Source organism: Notamacropus eugenii, chromosome 2 (genome assembly GCF_028372415.1).
Source record: "Notamacropus eugenii isolate mMacEug1 chromosome 2, mMacEug1.pri_v2, whole genome shotgun sequence".
NCBI lineage: Eukaryota > Metazoa > Chordata > Mammalia > Diprotodontia > Macropodidae > Notamacropus > Notamacropus eugenii.
In genome coordinates this window covers 31,512,396-31,538,548 of record NC_092873.1, presented here as the reverse complement: position 1 = coordinate 31,538,548, position 26,153 = coordinate 31,512,396, and the positions used below count along the sequence as shown (strand labels likewise).

Sequence of the window (26,153 nt, the reverse complement as noted above, 5' to 3'; positions counted from 1 at the left end):
CCACGGGCTTGAAAGTCAAAAGCATTTCTACCCTGGATGGTCAAACTGCCCTAGCAGTCCGCACTGGCCTTGTTGGGAACTTGATCTCTGCATTGTCAAAGGTCACAGCTTATATCAGCAAAGATAGGGAAACAGTGTGAAATGGAGCTCCTCAGGCAGCCAGCCTTCAAGGAATTTGCATCTAATGGGGGAGACAAGGCCTAGAAAGGAGTGGTAACCAGTGAGAGGCAACTGAGTGCCTAATCATGAAGGAATGGTACCTGGGGAACAAGTGGAGTACATGGACACATGACATTAGAGAAGTATGAGAGAGAGGATTGGGTCAAATTTCCAGACCTGGAGAGGATCTGGGGGATGAAAGTGTACCCGTGTACGGTAAAGGAGAGAGTGAGATGAAGCATGAGCTTGGATTCGATGAAAAAATATATGAGGAGAGTGATGCACCTATGGGGACCATGGTAGGCCAAGGCTGAATTTCTGGAGACTAAGCTTGAATCTTTCAAGACCAGTCTTTTTTGTGGGCATCAAGGAAGTAAGGAGGCTTGAAAAGAAATGGCTAGAGCATAGTTTTAAGGCCTGAGCAGGGCTGATGAGAGTGCTCTACGGGAGGAAGTGCCCATGAGGTGCATGGGGGAGGAAAGTGTAGCTCAGGAGATTGGGTATTATCCCACTGAGAGAAAATGGATATCCCTGTGACAATAACACCAAACCTGCCCGCATAAACTAACCAACTCCTCTGCTTGTAGCATTCTCTTCCAGGAGCACATTTCATGGGCTTAGGGAGTCTGATGTTACCAGAAAATCAGCAGAGTCTACCAGCATCCCCATGATGAGCTCCACAGTCAGAGATTCTATTTCAAATCCCTGTAGGCTCAGCTACCGTTCTGTGTACACTTCTCATTGTGGCCATGATCACAAATGGGCTCAGATCTGAGACACCCAGTGGACCAGCGGATTTTCCCCAAAAAACTTCAGTTTCACCTAAGAGATCCTCCAGAGTGATCCTGATTTCTCCCATAAACCTCCCATGCTTCTTGACTCCAGTAGAGTCCACAGTCAGCCAAGGATCTAGAGAGCTTTGAAAGGCCACACTAGTGGCATGGGATACTCAGGCAGCAGCAGAGGCAGGTTCAGCTGCCTTGTCCTTCACTGCTCCCAGCACCATCCCAACAGATGGTGGAGGGGACACAAGCCCTTTCTTGGTGTCTACAGAAGGGCCAAAAGAAAGTCAGACAGTGTCCAGCACACTCCCAGAGAACACAGACACTTCTGCAAGCACTCACAGAGAACACATGCACTTCCAACTACATGAGTAAGCTACTACCCTGATAGAAGTTCCACTTCTTCTCTGCTCAGCCTAACTGAAGGACACAGTTACCCAGGACTTTGCCTTGAACCTCTTTGAGAAGCCTGAGGAATTAGGCTAGGAATGTGGCTAAATGCCCCACCTTATCGTTCATAAACTCTCTGATCATCCTCCTTTACATGGGAAGACACAAGATTAAATAGAAATTGACATATGAAGAACCACTTCAACAAGGTCCACAATCATTGAACTGTATGAATGTCAAGAACTGCTATAGAAATTTAACTGAATGCTATGAAAGTCTAATGAACTCTTTATCCATTTAGAAGAGATATCAAAATTTATTTCCCTCCTTCCCTTGAAATATTAAGGGTCTATCAGTATGGAATATTGATTTAATGTAAAAACTTTTTGATGTATTGGCTAGTTGTGCTACACATTCTAAAATCTTTTATTTTAAGGGAAGTCTCTTCGTGGGAGATGGATATATTTGAAGATAAATATGTAAAAAACAAAATGTAAAGATATCTTTATAACTAATTAATGTAAAATTGAAGCAATTTAAAGGAGATATTATGCTTAATAACGTGCCAATGTATGAAACCATTTTAGAGAAAGACATGAATATATATATAAATGTAAATAGATCAGATCAACAGGAGAGAAAATGAAATACTTAGTCCCATCTTCATAAAAAAATTGAATAAGCTTTAAATGAGGTCCTTAAGTGCAACTCCCAGGATCACTTGCATTGACAAGTGAATACTACCAAACATTAATCTATTTAGCTCTAAAGATGCTCCCAAGAGTTGGTACTCTCCCACCTTGGCCAGCCATGGATCAAGCTATCTAAAACAGAATCCCCCTAAGTCTCTTTGGCAGTCTTACTGCACCTTCTTCCACACAACTGAGGCTCCTATTGAAACTCTACCTGTTGTATTCTTCCTTTGTTTGGGAAGGACTTGGACTCCAAGGCCTCTGAAGGACATCAGAGAAATGATAACGTGATCTGCACTAGACATTGTTTTGAGTGAGGGAGGGCTGTGCAAGGTCACCAGCCTCGTATTTTCCTCCTAAGCCTTCTGGATCCAGTGACAAGATATTAATCATGATAACTGGAGATGGGCCGGGATGCAGTGGGAGATGTTGTTTTTTTCTGCTAAGTCCTATTCTGGAATTCTCTTAGAGAGTGATTATGCATGTTTAATGAATAGAACTCTTTAAGAAATAATCAGGGAATGGCCATTGTAATGATCAAAAGAAAAAAATATGAGTAAATACGACTGGAGGGAAAGAGCAACAGTGACTACTGATAATCATTTAAACCAAGAAGGTTCAGAAAAATATTAAGTGGAGTTTGGTCAGGGACATATTGGTGTGCCATGTATGAGTGTACTTGCTTTAAGGTTTGGGGAGAGAGAGAGAGAAAGACAGAGAGACAGAGACGGAAGGAAGGAAAGAAAGAAGAAAAGAAGGAAGAATTTAAGGAAGGAGGGAAGGAAGCAAGAAAAGAAGGAAAGTGAAAGAAAGACAGAAAGTAAGACAGACAGACAGACAAAGAGACAGAAAGGAAGGAAGGAAGGAATAAAAAAGAGAGAAATGAAGAAAGAGGAAAAGAAAGAATTGAAGGAAGGAAGGAAGAAAGATAGAAAGACAGAACAAAAGAAAGAAAGAGAAAGAAAGAAAGAAATATAGCCAATTAACCCCACGTTTATTGGTGGCCCTCTGGCCATTCAAATTTACCTTCCTTTGGAGAGGAGAAGGTAGGGGTCTACAAAATCGAAAAGATGAACTGAGGTACCCAGCTAGCTGCATCCCTATTCAAGCATCTACGTCTACTCATAGGTCTGTGTTTGTCCTTAGTTTTTGAAGAAGACCATGTCATCAGAGTAAAATTGACATGACTTGCAGTTCACTATGTTTTGAGCGAGGTTAGGGCGTACCGCCTCACCAACCTCCCTTTCTCCTGCTGAGCCTTCTGGGTCCAGTGACCAAATGTTCATCAGGATGACTGGAGATGACCCAGCATGTAATGGGTGATGCACTGGGAAAACAAAAAAAGACCAAAGACATTGCCTGCCATGAATGTAGCTCACATTCTACCAGAGGAGACTACATGCAAATAACGATATGCAAAGCAAACTATATAGAGGATAAATAAGGAATGAAAAGAGAAGCACCCTGATTAAGAGAGGTCTGACCAGGGAATCATCCCTGAGTCCCCATTTCCAAATGTGAGCTTCTTCCAACCTCCTCTAGCACCTTTGTCTAGTGATGGTGGTGTTCCTGATGAGGATACTGCTGCTGCAGAACCCTGCTTGGGTACCCCTGAGGGGGTCAACAAGTTGGACTCAAGGGAGGTGTACAGAGATTGTCATCATGCGTTAGGAGGGTTAGGACATGGGAAAATCTGACCAGATCTGACCTGTCTTCGGTGGTCCTAGAGAATTCAACTGGGGGCTCAGTTGACTGAGGGAACCCTGGGGGTGAGGAAGGAAGCTCCTGTGTGGCCAGGTCCCTGGGGTTGGTAGTTGTGGTTGACTGGGGACACTGGGGCTGGTTCAGTGAAGTCCATTGGACTGGGTGGGGCAGAACTGTCTCCAATCCATTCAAGGGGTAGGAGTGATTAGATCAGTTAAGATGCCCCATCCTTAGAACTGAGGGGGTGGGGCTCAAGGGCATATAGGCTCTGGCATTCCAGTGCCTAGGTTGAGCCTGTGTCTTGGGGAACTTGGAACGTTCGTTGGTTGCCTGGTTCCCGTTTGTGCACGGTTCACTGGGAGCCCTCAGTTGTCTTCAGGATCCACAGAGGAGGTGGATTGGAGGTCCTTAAAGTACCCTGGTGACCCTGAAGCTGCCAAGGGGGCCGGAGACTGAGTGGGAGCACAAGCCTTAGTGGGAGGCAGTGTGCTTCCAGGGTGTTATGTGGTGGGGGATGGGAAATTTGGGGGCGTTACGGTGGGAGGAGGGGTGGTGGGGGGCCAATTGGTGGGACAAGGGGCCAGGAGAGTGGCCAACACTAGTCTGGGAGCTGCTGTGCGCTTTGGCTGTGGTGCTGCTGGTCGGCTGTGCCGTGCACATCTGGAAACAGTGTAGCGGGGCGTTCTGCCATGGCATCGCTGGACACAGCAACTACCTTGCCTGGCCCAGTGCCCTCCATCCCTGGCACTCAGGGAACACAGATCGGGTGAGACCATGGAGGTCCCAGGGACCTACCTTCCCCCTTCCCCAGTGTAGCGCCCTTAGTACAGCAGATTGCCAGTGGCTCAACACTCAGAATCACAAGGACTTTCCTGCCTTTCTTGTCTCCTTGCCTCGGGGGTCACTTGAGAGGCCCTCACCCTGGTCCCTGGGCCTGCTTCAGCCCAGGCCTGCCTGGTTCTCTTCAGCTGGCCCAGAAGCGGCGAGGCAACCTCCCGGGTGGGAGGACCCATCTCCCCCTTCCAACCTGGTACGGGCCCCTGAGATCTCTCAGCCACCATTTCCTAGTACGTCAAAGAAAAATCTGTTCAAAAACAGTCATAGCTTCTAAGTGCTAGGAATATGTGGAGGAAAGAAGGAGATTAGCTCCAGAAAATGCTGTGTAAACCTTAAAGCAGCATGTAAGTGCTGTTAGAAACTTTTCATTATAGAAGCAATAATAGCCAGGTTGAAATCCTGCACTGGACTCTTCGTTGCTATGTGACCTTGGGCAAGTCATTGTGTTGAGGTTTGGGGGTGGTCGGAACCTGAAATAGCAAACCCCTGCCCTTCCCAGATAAACTGAACCAAGCCTTCTTTGACAGCCAGAGAAAAAGTTGATTATAGGTCTTCCATTTGGCGTAGACTGGTTAAGGACATGTACATTTGTGACTTACACATGGACCAGTTAGAAACTGAACCCTGGTGATAAGGTCCAGATGGAATCTGAGCACTATCATGGAGGCAAGTTGGGTCTTATATTCAGAAAGACTGTGGTAGGGATCTAGGCATGCTCCAGTAGTCTGGGGTGAGTGGAGAATGGATTTATGGAGGGTCTTGAAGGGCGTGACCAATAAGTTGGCATCAGGACAGCAGAAACCAATAAAAAAGCATTTTGCTAGCATGAAGAATGGGCAGTAGTTGAAGGTTCCCTGGAGGTAAGACAATGGAGGGCTAGGCTTGTAAGGGTAGCTGACATTTGGGCCCAGGGATAACGGGCCCAGCCCATTGATGACCTCAGCCAAACACCAGCTTCTGAGGCAAGACCATGAGAAATAACTTATTCACACTCTGGAGGGGTGAATAGAACAGCCTCCAGAAACAAAAGTAAGCCTTAAAAACCTTTACCTGACTACAAAGTCTGTCCCCTAGGACCTCATTGACTAGGTAATACAGGGTGTATAGTTTCCAATACCATGTTCTCCCTTCCCATACCTGTAGGTATGGGATGACCGTGAAAATGAACCTTTAGCTTTCCTAGAAGAGAAATCAACATTTCTTAGCTTCTTATTCATGAGAATTCCAAGCTACACTTCACATTTATTCTACTTAGCTGCCTTCTAACCTCAAAACAAGTTCCAGACCAGTTGGACCTTTGCTTTGTGTGTTACCTTCTCTGTGAAACATAACTCCTTCCTTATGTCTCCCATTCTACTGATGGCTATTCTGAACTTAGGGAAATGATTTCTCCATGATATTGCTCAAATTTCCCTCTTCCTCTGCTAGAAAATAATCTAGCACTAATTCACGTTGATAGTGTCTCCTACAGTTAGTTTATTTTCCTGTATTTCTTGCAAGTCAAAACTCTCTGGCCTGTATGGATCCCTTTTGGTTTCATTTCATATATTACGTAATTTCTGTGGAGAGAAAAATTGTACTCATTCCTCCCAATTCATCCTCTTTTATGTATTCAAATCTTTTTTCCACATCTGTCTCCGTTCTGATGAATGCTATCTCACTCTCTTTTCCATACACAACCTTCCTTCCATCCATCTCCCTTTTAAGCAAGAATAGATTGTTCTCAACAAATGTAGAAAGAGGGAAAGAGAAGATGATGATCAACGCATTAATAAGTCAAAGGGGCAGTCCCTTTGGTAAGGACAGATATAGAGACCCAAAAGAAAAAGATAAAATATAATTGCACATTTAGAAGTCTCATCTCACACAGCAGTCTAGGGGTTGGGGGAGACACAGTCTGAGGCAGATTTCTGATCTGCATGCTCATCTAAGTCATCTTCAAAAAAGGAACTTCTTGCCGTCTTTATGTAGAAATCTTCTATCTTTTGTCAATTCTGCTACAAACTTGATCTTGACACAATTTAAAATTACCATGCAGCCTTCATACCCTTATTTTTCTTATGGAAGTGTATGCTATTTCTCCTGTTTGGTGACCCAAATACAGAAAAATGAATCTTTCTAAAGGATGCTTTTCTTGTTCTTCCACCAAAACAAAATTTTCTTAAGACTCAATTTCCTCATTCATGGTACTCCAATGCCAAATTTCAAAGTACCAAATCTTGTATGGTTTTCAAAATCTCTCCACCAAATAAGGATTTCCCCGAGAACTTTCCAAACCTAACAAATTATGAAATTTCTCTTCCCCCAAAATCAGGCTTTTTAGATAGACTGTGTCCATCCCCCCGTCACCACCTAGTCCAGTGTTTTCTGTAACGACTAAAAGCCCCCATCATCTTTTTATAACCAAGCTTGGAGGAGTGTGTGTAACATTTATCCCTCCTTGAACATGAACTGCTTCTGATTCCTGCCTCCACCTCTCTCTCTTCAATGAGAAGCACCCCCTTCTCCTAGCCCTTCCCCGTTCAATTTTCCAACAGTGTGAGATGGATTTCTATACATAACTGAGTTATTCCTTCTGGTGCCATTCCTTGCTTGAGTCAGTACAGAGGAGAATAAGGTTCACGGTGAAGGTTCAAGATTAAGGTTTCCCACCTCCTCCATCTTCCCCTCAACTGTTATAGTTCATTCTTTATTCTTTGTTGTGAGATAATTTACCTCATTGTACCTTTCCCTTTCCCTTTCTCCCAGTGTATTCCTTTTTCTAACCCTTTAATTCTTATTCCTTTAGAAATCATTGGTTGGTTTTGGGGACCTTTTCTCCTCCATCCAAAGAACCCTTTGTGAATACCAGTATTCTTCCAGTGTTGATGTATGGCTACAATACAGGGAGCACAGTAGAGTCCACAGCCTGAAAACATAGAGAGCAATAGGGTAGGAAAGTGGGAAGCAGCTTTCCCACAGATCAGCCACAAAGAAGTGTGACTGGCAACTGCTATGGCCATGTAGTGAAGCTCGCATGGGCACAATCCAATGGGTCCACCTGTGTCCTCATGGTGTCAGGAGAAAGAGAATAAAACCCTTTTCATGTTGGAGTCAGACTCTGGCAGACCTGTGTGTGGATAGATATGAAATCATTTCTTCATCACTCGAAGTCCAGGGTTCTATATTTTGTTCAACCAAGCTGCCCCAGGAACACCTAAGTTCCAATCTTACCTCAGACACTTCCTGGTTGTGTGAACTTGAGGAAGTCACTTCACTGCTGTATTCCGCAGAAAATTCTGTAATACACATTTCCAGTGAGCTCGACCTAGCTCATATACATGCAATTCTCTACACTGACAAGACCAGATTTAGTGTGAGAAAACCAGAAAATTAGGCATGAGATGTGTACTCCTAAGACATGATAGTCAGCACTCAAATATTTGTCTGTTTTTGGTTTGTGTTTTAAACATTGTTTGCCTGAAAGTTGGGTTAAAAGAGGCAAACAGGCTAGGTGGCATTTAATTCACATTGTTTCTTCCCTTCAGGCTGGCCAAAGATAGAGAACATGCATATCTAAGGAGCAGGAATGTAAATTCGGATTGCGTGCTCAAAAGAATGAGAAGGCTTTAACACATGCTAGAACAATCCTGATGCAGGACTCAGATTTATGATTTCCATAAATGTTTAACCATAATATGCAAAAGAATTTTCTTAACTGAATGAGTGGTAAATACAGTAAGACAAGAGAGGAGACAAACAATTAATTGAAATATGACCCAGGATATCTGTTTTCTTTACCATGAAAATGACATAACATAGCATATGTCCATGAAATATATATTTACGATAGTGCCTTCTCTTGAGGAGCTTTGTCCTTGGTAGTCATTAATAGCAGAATGCTCTGGTCTACTTCATCTTGCCTTGTTGACACAGTAAAGGGAATTCTGGGAGTAGAGAAGTAGAGAGTAGAGAAGAGATATCTGTGAGACCAAGGGGCTACCTCTAGTCAATTAGTTCAGGCTCTGCCCTTTCTCGAGGTTTACATGATATTAAATGATTAGCAATCAAACAGCAGCCCAAGAAAGGACAAGTGAACACTGGAATTGTTGTGTTGGATGGAGGTGACTTATGGAGTTGATTTCTCACAGGGAAAGGTGACTATGCCTCAGCGAGACTCGCTATTGGATGCCTTGCAGCAGAAGAACCTGGATCTCATGAGACAGATCACCCTGGTCCAGGACACTCTGCACATCCGGGAGCAGTCCTTCAGCGAGCTGCAGACCCAACATGAGGAGCTGCAGGGCAGGCTGGAAGAGTACCAGGAGAAAGTGATGGACCTGGAAGATGAGGTGGTTGTCTCTGCTGCTTCTTGGGGGAGATGTTAAGGGATGCTACAGAAACGGAGTGTGAGAAATGGCAGGAAAGATGGGCTGGTGACTGTGGGGACTGCAATAATGTACAGGCTAGTGATTGGGTTTTGTGATGGTTGAAGCTGGTTTCTTGGGATGTCGTGTTGAGTACAACTCTATGGATACAACTTCTGTACATCTGTCACATATTTTATTGGTGTGGTCTATTTCCTGGAACATTACTCTGCCTGATAAGTATTCATCAAAATATTTTACTCACTAAAGTGTCCAACTAGCTCAGATCACAGGGAGCCTGTACCGTAATTTCTCCCCAGCTCCAAGAGCCAAGAGGCTTCAAAAGGCAAATACAGCGCCTGAAGGATATCAATAAGAATTTGACTCTGCAATTACATCAGGAGCAGGAAAAGGTTAACATTTTGGAACAGGCCAATGAAGCCCTTCAGGAGAAAAACAATGTCTTGGAAATGACTTCAATGAAGAGAGAAGCCGATTTAGTAGAGTTGAACCTGAAGGTATTTGGAGCTTTATGCTAGTGGGTTGGTTCACCTGGATCTTCAAATCAAAACACATTTTTCTTTAAGAATAGTTTGGAGGGAAACAATTTGACTGTGAGGCATGAGTAGAATTACTATTTCTTCCTATCTATCCTTGTGGAGATAGAATTTCCACAGTGAAAACGAGAACGTTTTTCCTTGTTTCATAAGGTTATAGTATATATGGTAATTTTACTCAACAAGGTTTTATTAAGGCACAACTTTAACCTCCGGGACTAAATCAACAAGATGAGTGACTCATGAATTTGTTTCCTTCTTTGTTTCTTCTTCTTCTTCTTTTTATTTTACTTAGAAAGGTGCTATTGTCTTGGCCATTGCTAAAGGTCTTTTCTTAGCTCCGTAGTTTGGAAATTTCTTCTGGGAAAAATTGCACTACACATATATTTTTTTTAAGTTTTTTTTATTAATTTTAGTTGTCAACATTCATTTCCACAATGTTTTGAGTTCCAAATTTTCTCCTCATCTCTCCCCTCCCCCATCCCATAATACTTGGTATTCTGATTGCCCTTTCCCTCAATATGCCCTCCCTTCTATCGCACCCCTCCCTTCACTTATCCCCATCTTCTCTCTTTTCTGGTAGGGCAAGATAGATTTCTATATAACATTAACTATATTTCTTATTTCCCAGTTATATGCCAAACAGTTCTCAACATTCCTTCCTAAAGCTTTGAGTTCCATCTTCTCTCCCTTCCTCCCTCCCCACCCATCCACACTGAGAAGGAAAGCAATTCAATATAGGCTATATGTGTATAGTTTTGCAAAAGACTTCCATAATAGTCATGCTGTGTAAGACTAACTATATTTCCCTCCATCCACCCTGCCCCCTATTTATTCTATTCTCTCTTTTGACCTTGTCTCTCCCCAAAAGAGTTTACTTCTAGTTACTCCCTCCTTCCATCTGCCCTTCCTTTTATCATCCCCCCACATATCCCCGCGCTCATTTGTCCCCAATTCTATCATCGCCCCACACCCCACTTATCACCTTCTCCTCTACTTTCCTGTAGTGTAAGATAGATTTTCATACCAAATTGAGGGAGCATGTTATTCCCTCCTGAAGCTTAATATAAAGAGAGTAAGCTTCACTTTTTCCCTCTCAACTTCCTCCCTTTTCTTCTCAATTGAAAAAATATATTTTTACCTCTTTTATGTGAGATAATTTCCCCCATATCATTTCTCCCTTTCTCCTCCCAATATATTCCTATCTCACCTCTTAATTTTATTTCTATAGATATCATCCCTTCTTATTCAATTCACCCTGTTCTCTCTCTCTCTCTCTCACTCTCTCTCTCTCTCTCTCTCTCTCTCTCTCTCTCTCTCTCTCTCACTCTCTCTCTCTCTCTCTCTCCAGACAAGTGTGAGTATGTGTGGCACAATCTGTACAACTACACAAATACTGAGAAAAGGCTCAAGAGTTACAAATATTATCTTTCCATGTAAGAATGTAATGATTTGAACTTTAGAATGTGCCTTGTGATTTCTGTTTTCTGTTTACCTTTGCATGTTTGTCTTGATTCCTGTGTTTAAAATTCAGATTTTCTATTCATTTCTGGTCTTTTCATCTAAAAGGCTTGAAAATCCTCTATTTCATTGAATACCCATTTTTTTCCACTGAAATATTATCCTCAGTTTTGCCCTTTAGGTGATTCTTGGTTTTAATCCTAATTCTCTTGAATTCTGGAATATTATATTCCAAGCCCTTTGATCCCTTAATGTAGAAGGTGTTAGATCTTCTGTTATGCTGACTGTATTTCCACCATACTCGAATTGTTTCTTTCTAGGTGCTTGCAACACTTTCTCCTCGACCTAGGAACTCTGAAATTTGGCTGAAGTATTCCTAGCAGTTTCTCTTTTCGGATCTCTTTCAGGAAGTGATTGGTGGTTTCTCTCAATTTTTTATTTTACCCTCTGGTTCTAGAATATCAAGGCAGTTTTCCTCGATAATTTCATGAAAAATGCTGTCTAGGCTCTTCTTTTGTTCATGCATTTCCGGTAGTCCATACGTTTTAAATTGTCTCTTCTGGATCTGTTTTCCAGGTCAGTTGTTTTTCCAGTGAGATATTTCAAATTATCTACTATTTTTTCATTCTTTTGGATTTGTTTTGTAATTTCTTGGTTTCCCATACACTCATTCACTTCCATCTGCTCCATTCTAATGATTATGCAACTATTTTCTTCAGTGAGCTTCTGAACCTCCTTTTCCATTAGGCTAATTCTGCTTTGTAAAGCATTCCACATTCCTTTCTCCTTGGCAAAGGAGCTTTTTCATGACCTTTGAAACTGTCTTTGTCATTTGTGGATTGAGCAATTTGGAAAATGCTGCAGCTGGTGGCTCCCTGAAACCTCTTCCATATCTCGTCCCTGCCCCATCATGCCGTCCACCCTGGGCTGTGTGCTACTCTGCATCTTCTGTGATAACACTTTCCTGGTGGCTTTCCCGGCTGTCTTGGGCTGCAATTCTCTGTCCTTTTATGGTTTCTGCTGCTCCAGAATTTGTTTAGTCATACTTGCAAGTATTTTATGGGCTATGTGGGGCGCTTCCACAGCTTCTTCTTTCTACTCTGTCATTTTGACTCTGCCCCCTATCACTCAGGCTGCCTTTATCAGGGACTTGGCCAGGGAGCCCACTAGAGACCATGCTTGCTTGAGAAGGCTAAGAAACACCACTAAATACTCCACATTCTGCAATCTCTGTAGTCCATTTTTACCTAGTTTCTCTGGAAAAGTATTTTAGTCTCTTCACAGAAACTCAAAACTCTGTGGCTTGCTTTTAAGTGGCACGTTGGAATGTGCATGGTCCTGCTTGGAGCTAGTGCCTAGAAGAGCATACAGCCCCCACTCTAAGGTCTGCTCTTGTGGCAATGCTGTCACCCAACACTAGTTCTACTTTTTACACTAACTGTGGTTTCCCAGACACTTGACAGGACAATGTGCCACCCCTCTGCCTTCCTGTTGTCTAGGTCAAGGTGGTTCTCCAGAAAAAAGTAGAGGAAGACCAGCAAATCAACCAGCGGATTCAGGCATTCATGAGGGCGTTAAAGACTGAGAAGGCCAATGTTCACAGCCTCAAGGAGCAGGTATGTGGTTGCTCAGGTGGATGTGGGTGGATGTGGCTACTCCTGCTGCCTCTGAATCTCAGAACAGCTCTCACCAGGGGCTATGTGGTTTTGGTCGTTGCCAGATGTGGAAAGACATATCACAGAGATGGTAGTGTCAAAGGCTTTCTCAGCATCTTTCAAGGAGTACTATTGAAAGGCCTTTTTGTCTACACCAGAAGTAAAAAGGTCTGCTTATTTGCCTGTTCATTTCACAGAAAATGCAACTTAATAGGCTTCTTGGCCTGACTCTTGCTTCCCCTTGCCACAGGTGGCAGCAAGTAAGATCAAAGCCGTTCACAACAAGCTGCATTACAAAGCTGCCACCTTGGAACTCATTGAGCTGAAGAAAGAACTGCAGGCCAAGGAGCAGCTGGCTAAGAATCTCCAGGCAGACACACATAGGCTGCTGTAAGTATTGCCCCACTGGGACTTGTCTGGGCTCCGACTCCAGAATTCAAATCTGGCTTCAGGCACTTAGTGCTCTAAACCTTCACCCTCTGTCTGTCTCAGCTGTCTCGACTCTTAAGATGGGGATGTTGATAGCATCTGTTCCAACAAGGTTGTTGTGACGATCATATGAGATGATCATTGTAAAGTCTTCTGCACAGTTCCTGGCCCATAGTAGGTGTTGAAGAAATGTAGCCATTCGTGGTATTATTATTATTACATTCCAGTATCTCCTGAGGTCCAGAAGCCAGAGACACAGGCACAATGTCTTTTCATGTCTGGGTCATTGCCAATGCAGTCTGGGTCATTACCAATGCAGTCTTTCCTGGTTAGACCATGTTTTCCCTTGGACTTGATCTCTAATCAGCACCGGGAGCATGGGTAGGAACAGGAGGGGCTCAGGTTCAGTTTGGCTCCCTTTCTAGGTCAACTTCGAAAAGAAGCTTTTAGCTGATGTAAGGGATAGGCAGTGTTTATGCCAGCATAAAAATGCCTTGGTGGCACACTTGAGGGTAACTAGAAAGGGTACAGTAAATCACCCTTGAAACACATATGGTGTCTGTGACTAGTGCAGACAGCACAAGGTGAGGATCATCAGGCAGATTTATCAGAAACATGTAGTTATCAAACATCTGTGCTTAAGTGTTTTTTTGGAGTCTGTGTGCTCATAAATCCCTAGTGCTCTGGAACATCACTGTACGTCTTGTATACATGACATTAAGAAAGATGCAAAATACAATACCAGGTGCCATCACTTCTAGACTGGACATAGATTGCTTTATAGCCAAAACCAGTTGCAGATCAGCATAGAAATGCCATTTTTACTTGATATTCTTCTGTCCATCCTTAGGACACAGGAGGAAAAACACCACCGGGAAGTGTCCCAGTTGAAGCTGGAGTTGGCAGAAGCTCAGGCTGAGCTGCAGCAAGGCAAGATGAACAAGGTAATGCCCCCTGACATGAGCTCCCTCATGGAGCAGAATACCTTCCCCAGGACAGGTCACGTGGTCATGCTGCAGAGCCTTAGCCAGCAGAATCATGTTCCCTCTGTAGCTGCCAGTTTGTAGTTAGTTAATGTCCCAAGAGGAAGAGGTGTTGTGATGGAAAGATCTTTAGGCCCCCAACAAGTGGCAGGTTCTGGAATTTATCCTGCTCAGGAGATCTGGAATGAAACCCAATCCAGAAAACTGCTCCTGAATGTTTCTGTTCAGAGGCCAGAGGTCCCAGGCATCCTTTGCTTTGGGCCATGGCACGCCCAAGGCTCACTCTGTATGGGGTCTTCCTGCTATGTCTTTGGAGGACTTCCATACGTTTGAGGATGATTGCTGTAATTCATCCATCTGAAATAAATGTCTCAGTAAAATAAAGGTGAAGCCTGATGACCCATTGTACAAGTAACAGTTGCTTATGATGCCAGAAGTGCTTCATGGAAAATCCTCATCTACTGGTTCATATCTAAGGGAGATGATATTGATGATCATGAGTTTGGCAAATTCATATAATCTCCATCAGTTCCCACATGTCAAGTGCTTTACAAACATGAAAATGCAATCCAAATATTAGCTACAGCTTAGGGGCCATCAAAACCCCAACATTGTACTTGCTGAGTTTGGGGGCCCTCCTGTCAATAACTGGGTAACATTGTGCACATTTAGAAAGCTTGGGTTTGCACACATGTACCATTATTTTATCTCTCTCCCTCCTTCACCCCTGCAGTTTTTCTCTGTGTCTCTAAACGGTAGGCACTAATAACACAAATAACACCTTTGTTTTTCAGAGGAAGGAACTGAAGGGAGAGATCAAATCCTTCCCTGTGACTCCCATTCAACTTCCATCCTGCCCTGTCCCTGCTTCCCTTCTAGAGGAGCTGCTCAATACCCAGCCCACTGTGAGCAAGGAGAAGCTCCACAGCCTGCACATCTCTCTCCACCAACTCAGGTAGGACCTTTTGTTTATCATTTATTATGGTATGTTTGGAACATCCTTTCATGTTACTTATGCCAAATGCACAACAAGTGGATCTGCCAACCTAAAAATCTCTTCCTGCCCTGTGACTGTGCCATGTTGCTTCCTCTCACAAGATAACAAAAGGTTCAGATTTGAACAGGATCACCTATGGACTCCTTCTGCCAACTCACACCTGAAGAAAATTCCCCTTGAACAGATCCCCAACATAGCGTGAGCCTCTAACCCAGGCCTTCCCCACCTGTGGTTCATGGGCCCTGTGCTACCTACCAGAGTATTTCAGGTTTGGCCACTGACAAATTTAGAGGAAAATGTGGAGAGGAAGTCCTTGGACTCATTGCATCCAGCTCCAGAGCCCGAGGGCCACAGGTTGCACAGACCTGCTCCAAACTCTACCAGGAGACCTCCCCTTGTGGGCAGCCCTGGCCAGAGTGGGATATCTCTAAGTGATTTTGTTTTTTCCACTCATCTATCCTTTATTGATACATACTGTGTGTGCACCTAGGATTGAGTATAGGAGATAGAACTTAGCAGAGTCTTACAAACAACTCTAGTATATAGACACACATAATACAGAAAGACAGGCACATTTAAGTTTTAGATCGATTCAAAGGAAGGGAGACTGAATTGGACCATTCTCAGAGGCGTTTTGGATTCTACTCTGCAGAGACTGCAGACAAGGGCTTCCAAGGCAAGGGGAACGGCATGAAAGAAGGCAACACTAAGCAGACTTAAGACTCTAGAGAAGACCAGCTGGCCTCTGATGCCAGGGGAGAGGCTATGTTAATCAGTAGCTAGACATAGAGACAGCTAGTTCACCCTCTCCCTCACCTGCTTGCCTTCTCTCTGAGACTGCTTTCTTCCTCTGTAGTGCAGGACCATTTTAAGCCATGTGAAATGCCTGATGGGGTCAAGAAGAGTAGGACACTACAGAACGTCACAACCCCACATCATCTGGTCAATATTCCTTGTTTTGACCAGTTTAGAGGATACCTTTACATTCTTTTCATTGGAATATCTTTGATTGTGAGGGAGGATGAACAGAAGAAAAGGCTCTCACTTTTAAATTTTAACTTAAATTCTTAAATTTAAATTTTAACTTAAATTTAAACTTCTTAAAAGATTTTATCTCAATGTGGAAATAGAGGATGAAGAAACAAGGATCGGGACTAGGGCTCCAGCTGTATAATCTACCTGAGAGCAGAGAGGCAGTCCCTCCTACTGCACTTTTGTTTTCTTTACTAAGGAGAATCCATTTTATACTGAAATAGCTGCTCAAAAGGAAGATGCGTCAGTTAAGAGAGGTACCTGATTGTCCTTGGCGACTTCAGGGCACGAGGCACAGTTGAGCTCTCAAGATGGGAAAAATAAGGCAGATGTCACTGGTGAGGCCACAAACTAGGATTTGGGGAAAATCATGGAGCACAGGAGAGGACCAAAGGAGGGCGAGTGTCCTGATCTTCTCAAAAGGGAAGAGAGCGAAGTCTGCACATGGAGAATAAGGAGGGTGACCTCTGTTGCTGAGAAATTATAGAGCATGTTATTTAGGGAGTGACTAGAAAACTGCTAGAAAAGCAGGAAGTGTCAGCGCCTGGTGTTAGCTTTCCCAAAGTCACACACAGTGCATTTCATCTCCCTTCTTCTCAGGGTCATTAGACTGCTCAGGAAGGGGAATGCTGGAGCTATCCTTTCTCTAGATTGTAGCCAATCATTTGACCAAGTTTCCCATGCGGTCCTTTCCAAAATGAGTGAAGAAAGTGGCTAGAAAGTAATACGTTCAGATGGATTTACAAGGAGATGAAAGACAAGACTGAAGTCGTAGTCATACCTCAGTGACTTAGGCATAGATGGCATGTTTTTCCAAGACAGTTAACACTTCTAACAGTCAGATGCCAAAAGATCTCACATGGTAAAGTTATTAGGTCAAATCTAGTAAGATGAAATTATTTTTGGTCTCTTTAACTAAGAATTTGACAAACATCAACCAATATGACTATTTCTATCAACGATAGAATAAAGAGGAAAAAGAGAATTGTGTATGAAACATGAATCTCTATTATATGTAGTTTGGGTAATTTCAAAGTATGTATTTATTTTGTGTGGCTTACATATGTCTATGTCCCTTTTCTGAACTTGATTCTCTTCTTTGCTGGATGTTCTTAAATTTAAATTTAAATTAAATGTTTTGTAGCTCATTTTTTTTTATTTTTGGAATCAGTATCTTCTTGTTACACTTGCCCCCCAAATATTCATATCCTTCCTTCTAATCCACCCTGAAGAAAACGTAATCCGCCCCCATTCTAACAGACTAAGGTAATAGAAGAGAGGGGGGAATCACACATCTGTTATCACTAAAGACAGTATGATTCTGCAATTATAGTCTGTACCAAGAGGATGGAGGCCTGCTTCATTACTAGTCTTCTGGACTCATTGATTCATCATTGCATTGACCAGAGTCTCAAGTCTTTTGGAGGAATTTCTCTTTACCACATTGCTGTCAGTGTATGTAATTGTGCTTTAATCTGTCAGCTCATATGCCTTCCTAGATTTCACTTCCTTTTATAACTCCGTACTGTGCAGCAACACTCTCTTCCTTTCATATACCATGTTTTCAGTCATTCTCTAATGGATGAACACACCCTCAGTCTTCAGTTCTTTGCTGTAGCAACAAATGCTACCACAAATATTTTGCACGTATCTATTCTTCCCTTCTTCTTTGGTCTCTTTGGAGTATAAAATTATTTGCTAGAATAAAATAATTAAGGATCAAAAAATCTACTTCACTAACAAAGTAGGGGCAGGCATAATTAGGCAGAGATTTTCCTGAAAGAATCTGGCCTTTTAGTGCACTCCAAACTCCAGTTGAGTCAGTAGTGTAATATGGCAGACAAGAGAGCTAGAGCGATCTTTCCTGAAATAAGAAATGAACATACCCAGACCTAGGAAGGCAATCATCTCTCTGTACCTTGCCTCAGTAAGTACACATCCAAAAGGCAGTGTGAAGCTCATTGGTAAAGTAGAAAGTGTAGTCATAATGATTGGTGGTCTTCAGGCCCTGCCAGCTTATCTAGGGAGGACGAGGGCATGATTAGCTGGGGAAAGAGGATATCTGCAGGAATTGTGGCAGTTTTCAAGTATTTGAAAGGCAGTCACATGGAAGAAAGCTGAGTCTCATGTGTCAGAATGCCAAACAGTGGAATTAGCAAATCACCAGAATTCCAGGTGACACAAAGGGGAATAGGTTTTCTCAAGAGGTGATCAGTTCTCTATCCCAGCAAGTCTTTTTGGAGAAGATATCTAACAGGCCCTAAGGATATTTGCTTTTGGGGGTTCTTTGCCGAAGTTTGGGTTGGCATGTGTGGATGCCTACGTCCTCAGAACTCATAATTTCTGGGGGGGGTTTCAAGAGATGATTTTTGATGTATGTGTTGTTGATTGTCTGTGGATAGATCACCTTTGATCCATTAGGGGATGAGTGATTCCTTTGAATATTTCTACGATTGCAAGACATCCTAATTTGACAGATTACGTTTAATGGAGCTATTTAGTCTCTGCTGATTTTGATTCTCTTGGTTATTGGTGAAGAGATAAGGGTGTTTTGCTCTTTTTTTATCTAATTCTATCATATGTTCCTCTTCTCAACAGATAAAAATTCTTGAAGTATGATTTCATTTTCATCGAACTTTGGGTTTCCTTAAGGGCTTAACTGTACGATCTTGCTGCAATTGATGTTAATATATAGTATGAGGTTGAGAACCCAAGTTTATATTCAGCCACATCCAGTTGTTAACGAGGACTTTCTGTTTGCTTTGGAAACTAATATTTCAAATAATTGTGATAGAAAATTATTATAGCTCTTTCTGTTGTTCCCGGGGTTCATTTTACACAGTATTTATTCCTTCGACCTGTTTCCTTTTCTTAAAAGGCAACAAATGGATAGTCTTCAACACCACATGGAAGATCAAACGATCAAAATACATGAATCGATGCCTTCATGGACTCATCGATGGACTGTCACTTAATGGACCTCTCCATTACCTTCCCATCTGCTGCTTCTAGGAAACTCGTAAATTTCATCTTTGCCTGAACCACCCTGTCAACACCCAGCCAGCAGTGAAGCAACGACCCTATATCTGAATAAGCTTTATTTTCCTCCAGAGAAGAGAACATTTCTTTGGGACATTTTACTTTATTGTTCAAATACATACATTGTATATAGTTGGTTGTGTAAAAACAGTAAAATTATAACGATTTAATTGTTGCAAAATCCCATTTTGCAATTTCAGAATTCTTGGATTGTCTTTCTTTTTCTTTTGGCTCATTGTCATGTTTAAGTTTGCTGCTAGAATATCTGGTATAAAGAGATTTAGGGAAGTTGACATGTACTGGTAAGGTTTTTAGAAAAATGATTGGTTTTTTTTAGTATACCTTTCCAACACAAAAGTGCCTACATGACAGGGTTTTATTTTGTTTCCATCACCTTTCTTTCTCAACTATTTGCAAAGGAACATTGCTTCTCTTTCAGTGGGACAAACCTTCCTCTCTCTAGCTGACGCACCAAAGTTCCTAAGTAGCAGTTGGGGTACCTGTCACCAGAAGGTCCATGAAGGACCTTTTGTCCCACACAAGCAGAGAAAAAAGATGGTAAGTGGGAGGATGAGGGAGTGCATAAGAGGGAGGGAGGGAAAGGAAAGGGGGATATGGACAAAGATTGGCAATAGTTAGTGGAGGGCACTATAGTTTGGCTAGCTCTTGGCTTGTATTCCTGGATCCATCTTACCTTGGCAGAGTGGTCAAAGACAGGATAACAACAAGGATCTCTCTTCTCTCCATCAGTTGTGAAAACCTGAGGTTTATACCTGAAACTGACAGCAGGTGAGAGTCGCCCCAGCCAAATGAAACCAGTGAAACCATGGAGAAAAGTACAATCCCAGGAGACTGGACTTTATGAGCATGGTAGGCAGTTTTACAAAAAAAAAAAAAAAAGGGAAAACTTCCATTTCTGTCACTTTCCTGCTCAGGAGTCATTGTTTCTGATGCACAGGAATGGAAAAAATTAAGACACCACATCAGTTTAGACTTCTGCTTGCTCTGTCTTTGCATGGTGCTCTGGAAACATAGAATACATTCATTCATTTACAAATAAGCATCCCTGGATAGGCCACACTTCAGCTCCTCCCACTACTCCACCAAAACTAAATATCATCAGATGGCTACGTCAGAAGGCTAGCAGTTTGCGAAATTTGGATTTGGTTGAGTTTTATTTTTTAAAAAACCGTAGAAATACAGTTGCAGTAAAGAGTTGGAGATTTCTGTGTTTGTAATCTTTAGGGATGAGAGGGAGTAATCCCTGAATGGGGACTTCAGATGACTATTCTGCATAATAACTGGCCTGCAAATGATGTAATGCAGGGGTCCTGATCATTCCAGACATGTTCATGTGTACTCTGTATGTGACAGAAGCATAATTGCTCTCATGGAGTAAACAGTACTGTATTTTTAAGCCATTCATGGTGTTCTCTTTTTTATTTTTAATTTTCAAAGTTCACTTCTATACTTTTTAAATTTTCTCCCCCTCCCTTCCCAAGGCTGCATGCAATCTGATATAGGCTTTACACATACATTCCTATGCAAAACATGTTCATAACAGTCAGATTGCATGTCAGAATTATAACGAATGGCAGAAATCATGAGAAAGAAAACAAAACAAAACAAAATAAAAAAGAAAATGGTCTTCTTTGCTCTCCATTATGACTCTTTAGTTGTTTTCTCTGAATGTGGATAGCATTTACCATCATAAGTCCTTTGAAATATTTAACCTCCTTGCGTTGCTGACAAGGGCTAAGTCTATGAAAATCAGTCATCATACACTGAGGCTGTTTCTGTGAACAATGATCTCCTGTTTCTATTCACTTCAATCAGCATCAGTTCATTGAAATCTTTGAAGGATTTTAAAAATTCTGCCTGTTTGTCATTTCTTATATCTAAATAGCATTTGATTATATTTATATGCCACAAGTTGTTCAGCAACAACCCAACTGATGGCCATCCCATGAATTTCCAGTTCTTGGACATCAGAAAAAGAGGTGTGAAAAATGTTTTTATATGTGTGGTTCTTTTCCCATTTTATAATTTCTTTGGCATACAGCCCTAGGAGTATTATTGCTGGGTCAATGGTTATGCACATTTTTGTAGATCTTTGGTCAAAGTTCCAAATTGCTTTCCAGCATGGTAAGATCAGCTCATACTTCCACCAACAACGAATCAGTCTTCCAAATTCCTCACATCTATTCCAATACTGATCATTTTCCTCTTTTCATGTTAGCCAATCTCATAGGCATGATGGAATACCTCACAGTTGTTTTTATTTGCCTCATTTTATACAAAAGAGATTTAGAGCATTTTTCTTAGGAATATAGATAGCTTTAATTTCTTCCTCTGAAAATTGCCTATTCATATCTTTGACCAGTTATCAACTGGGGAATGAGTTGGATTCTCCTTAATTTGACTCAGCTCTGTATTTATCTTAGAAATGAGTCCTTTATTACAGACACTACTTGTCAAAATTATTTCCAGGTTTCTACTTCCTCCTCATCATTGATGACTTAGGTTTGCACATAAACTTTGCAAGTTAATGGAAACGAAATCATGCATCTTTCATTTTGTAATGTTCTCTATCTCTTGTCTGGTCATAAAGTCCTGCATTCTCCATAAATCTGACAGATAAACTACTTCTTGTTCCCCTCATTTGTTTATACTCTCAATCAGTCTTTATACATAAATCAGATAACCACTTGGACTTTTTTTTTTTTTGGTATATGGTGTCACACATTGTCCTATGTCCAAATTTTCCTTGTTATTTTCCAGTTTTTCTAGCAGCTTTTGTGAAACAGTGAGTTCTTATCACAGAAGATGTCGTCTTTGGGTTTATCAAACAGTTGATGACTGTACCCATTGACTACTGTGTCTTGTGAAGCTAACCTACTCCACTGATTTACTGTTTTATTTCATAGAACAGGACCAAGTCATTTTGATGATTGTTGCTTTATAATACAATGTAAGGTCTGGTATGGTACACCAGCTTGGGAATATTTCTTTTCGTTTCATAGCTTGATGTTCTGGACCTTTTAAATTTCCAGATGAATTTTGATATTTTTTTCTATCTCTTCAAAACAATACTGGTTGTTGATGGCACTGAGCAAGCAAATTAATTTAGGTTGAATTATCATTTTGATTGCATTAGCTCAGGCTATCCTCGAGCATCTGATGTTTTTCCATTGATGTAGATCTCATTATACTTGTGGGAAATGGGTTCTCTGATTGTGTTCCCATAGCCCTTAGGTTTATTTTGGCAGGTAAGCACCCAAATATTGTATAATTTCAATGGAAGTTCTATTTCCATCTATTGGTCCTGAGTTTTAAAAGGCAAAATGGAAAATTTTGATTACATTAAATTGAAAAGCTTTTACACATACAAACCAAAAGTAAGAGGGAAGCAGAAAAATGGGAAAGAATTTTTGTAACTACTGTCTGTGATAAAGGCCTGATTTCTAAAATATATAGAGAACGGAATCAAATATCCAAGAGTACAAGTCATTCTCCAATTGACAAATGGTCAAACAGACAGTTTTCAGAGGAAGAAATGAAAGCTGTCTGTATTCATAACAAAAAGTGTTCTAAATCCCTATTGCTTAGAGATATTCAAATGGAAACAACTCTGAGGTATCCAGATTGGTACCATGACACAACAGGAAGTTGATAAATTTTGAAGAAGATATGGAGAGTTGGAACACTAATTCATTGTGGGTGGAGCTGTGAGCTGATCCAAGCATTCTGGAGGGCAATTTGGTACTATCACCAAAGGGCTTCAAAAATGATCTTATTCTATGACCCAGCAATATCTTTTCTAGGACTCTATCCTAAATAGACCATACAAATAGGAAAAGGTCCCACATATAAAACATTATTTATAGCGTCTCTCTTTGTGGTGGCCCAGAACCGAAAATCGAGGGGACACCCATCAAATGAGGAATGGCTGAACAAGTTGCAGTATATGAACATAATGGAATTCTATTGTGCTATAAGATATGATGAGGTGAAGTTTCCGGGATTGTCTCATGTCCTACACTGGTCCCCTTCAGACACAGCAAGAAGGGTCCTTCCTGTCAATCTCTAAAAGACCGTTGTATCACTTCTGCTGGTTCCACTTCTCCTGGGTATATCCTGGGAAAATATTCTGTGGATTTTTCAAGATCAACAAAGCATGGTGACAGTATTTACAATGTACTCTACCCTCCTGGATTCTGGAAGTTCAAGTAGGGAACTTTCAAATATTCAGTCTGTGAGCTGACAGGCCCAGAAGTAGCTGTTGCTGCTGCATCTGCTGCTGCTTACTCAGGCCCTGTGCTTCTCTCTCTCCCAACTCTGCCAGACTCCCAATGGCCTTTTTACAAACCTCAGTCTCCTTGAGGTCTTTGCAGCTTCTGCCACCAATAATCATTCTCTCTTCCTTGATACCCTCTTCTCTAGATTTTTGAGGTTCTCCTCCCACCTCTCTGACTTCTCCTACTCCCCTTCCTTTGTTGGATACTATTCTAAACATAGGTCTCCCTCAGGGTTCTGTCCTGGGCCCTTCTCTTCTCCCTCCACACCACGTCATTTGGTGATCTCATCAGCTCCCATAGATTTAACGATTTTCTCTATGCTGATTCCCAAATGGCCCTTTGCTGTCCCAATATTTCTGCCAATCTCCAGTCTTTTATCTCTAAGGGCCTTTCAGACATCTCAGACTGGATGTCCACTAAACATATGGAACTAAAAATGCAGAGAGATGAACTCATTATCTTTCCCCCTAGACCCTTCCCATCACATACCTCCCCCAAGAGTGCAGAGAGCAATTCCACCCTCCAAATCCCTCAGGATCATGACCTAGGAGTCAGCCTGGATTCCTCACTATGTCTCACCCCCTTGGCAACAAGCTATTGGCAAGGCCTGTCAATTACACCCTCACATCATCTCTCCCATGTCTGCACTTCTCTCCTGTGACACTGACACCCCCTGTTACAGACTTTCACACCCAGGACTATAAAAGTAACCTTTTGCGGGGGGGGGAGGGGAGAAGGGGAGAGGAGGACATTCCTATCTGCCTCAATCCATGCTCTGTTCAGCCACGAAAGTGATTTTCTAAAGCTTAAGTCTGATCATATCACCCCTGTCCCTACTCAATAAAGCCCAGGAGTTTCCTATTGCTGCCAGAATCCAATACAAAATGCCTCATTAGGCATTCAAAGCCCTTCATAACCTGGATCCCTTCACCTTTTCCAGGTTTCTCCCACCTTACTCCCCAGCAAGTATTCTTCCAACGGGTGACACTGACTTTGTGCCACTTTGACAAAGAAGACCCTCCATCTGTCGTCTCTGAGCACTCACTCTGGCTGAACCCCATGCCTGAAAAGCTCTTGCTCCTCTACCCTGACAAGTGACCTCCCTGGCTAAAATCTCACCCTCCACAGGAATCTTTCCACAGCCACTAGACTGTAGTACCTCCCCTCTCTCAACTGTCTTGTATATATCTTGCTTTGCAAATATTATTTTATATTTTCTTCTTCACTATAATAATTCACTTAATAAAGATTTCTTAAGTGTGTCTACATGCTGGTGACTGTGCAGTCAATCTCGCAGTAAAAGAGATCTTTCATTCTTTTCTGTTAAAACTACTTTTCTATTAACTGGGGGCAACTATGTGGCAGGTGGTCTGGAGTCAAGACTATGTAAGTTCAAACCGGCACTTTTCTGCTGTGTGCTGATCAAGACAGAGTAAAATGAAAGTAATAATACCAATCTCCTACAATTGTTGTGAGGATCAAAGGAAATATTAGTTAAGAGATTAGCACAGTGTCTAGCACATAGTGGTGCTTAACTCAAAGTGTGGGGAAATAAAATTGATGATTTTTCAGACACATACACACACACAAACATCTGTATTAGAAATAATTAGAAGTAGATAAATTCGTTGCCAAGTACTGAACCAATGAATTCCATATGTGTGTATGTATGCATACATATATTTAAATACTTTCTTATTTTTTTGTTCTAGTCAGAAAAACCTTGTATTAGAATAAGGTATACATATATATATACATATATATATATACATAAATATATATATATATGAATACATACAAATATATGTCACTCATTATTTGGGTATTTATTATTTGGGTCCTCAAAGTTATGAGGTTGCATTTTGTTTGAATCTGGATTTGTTTCATGGTAGCTGATTAGGGGACTCCCAGTGAGAAAACTTTTACCAGTCCACAGATCAGCAGTTATCTTGCAATTTGTGGTCATAGAATATTGCGGAGAGAATTGAAAGGTGAAGGTAACAATCTAGTGCATTTTACTGGCAGACTCTGAGCACAAATTTTCTTGCTACAGAGATCTGTTATACTGCCTCCTCTGGAAGTTACTGGGGCAAACCAAAATTGTAACATGAATATATTTTCACGAATTGACCACTTATACAATTAGATGCCACCATTCATACTTAAGACTGATGTATTTCCAAGACCATCCTATTTTGTCTTTGTCTGGTCCTTTTCTTCCTGATTGTCAGTAGATAGTTCAGAAAAGAATGATATGAATATAAGAGGATCTTGGGCAAATTGATGAAACCCTTATTTTTTGGTAACATTTGATCTTTGCTCATTCTAAGAATTACTTCAGGGTTGCAGTCATCACCAGTATTGTGTTAAACATAAAACAAAATAAATTTCTTTTCATAGTATTTAGATTCAGTTTTTAGGATTGTAAGTGTAGAATTGGAAGAGACCTTAAAAAATCACTTAGTGTCCTCTGAATTTTAGTTATTTAGTCCTCATTTTAAGATGAGGAAATGGAGGGTAAAAGTTAATTAATGCTGAAAGTCACCTAAGTAGCAAATGTCGGAGGTCTGATTTGGAGTGAAATGATGTGACTCCAGAGCCAGTGTCCTAATATAATAAAATGTATAGTATAGGGTCCCAAACGAAAATTTTCCCACTATTTCAATGAAACATACTGGTCTCTATTGTCCGTTGATTTGCTTGAAGTGGCCTTTTCCAGGTACCAATCATGTTCACCCAGGGATGACTGCCTGCATATAACTACCCTAACCCTAAATATATATGTATATACA

The 26,153-nt window shown here is 41.6% G+C and overlaps 1 protein-coding gene across 6 annotated transcripts in view; it reads left to right on the top strand.

Annotated features, from left to right (window-relative positions):
- The window catches only part of LOC140524858 (golgin subfamily A member 3-like), a 65,276-nt gene extending 46,011 nt beyond the window's left edge, over positions 1 to 19,265 (top strand). For 5 of the 6 annotated variants that reach the window (XM_072639714.1, XM_072639712.1, XM_072639711.1 and 2 more), the window contains 7 exons: positions 8,695 to 8,895; positions 9,231 to 9,428; positions 12,428 to 12,544; positions 12,834 to 12,973; positions 13,863 to 13,956; positions 14,790 to 14,950; positions 18,903 to 19,265. In XM_072639714.1, coding sequence (XP_072495815.1) covers positions 8,695 to 8,895; positions 9,231 to 9,428; positions 12,428 to 12,544; positions 12,834 to 12,973; positions 13,863 to 13,956; positions 14,790 to 14,950; positions 18,903 to 18,999 — 1,008 coding nt within the window. In that variant the 3' untranslated portion in view covers positions 19,000 to 19,265. The remainder of the gene's footprint in view (positions 1 to 8,694; positions 8,896 to 9,230; positions 9,429 to 12,427; positions 12,545 to 12,833; positions 12,974 to 13,862; positions 13,957 to 14,789; positions 14,951 to 18,902) is intronic. The other variant, XM_072639717.1, reaches the window with a different exon arrangement.
- Positions 19,266 to 26,153: the final 6,888 nt, after the last annotated feature.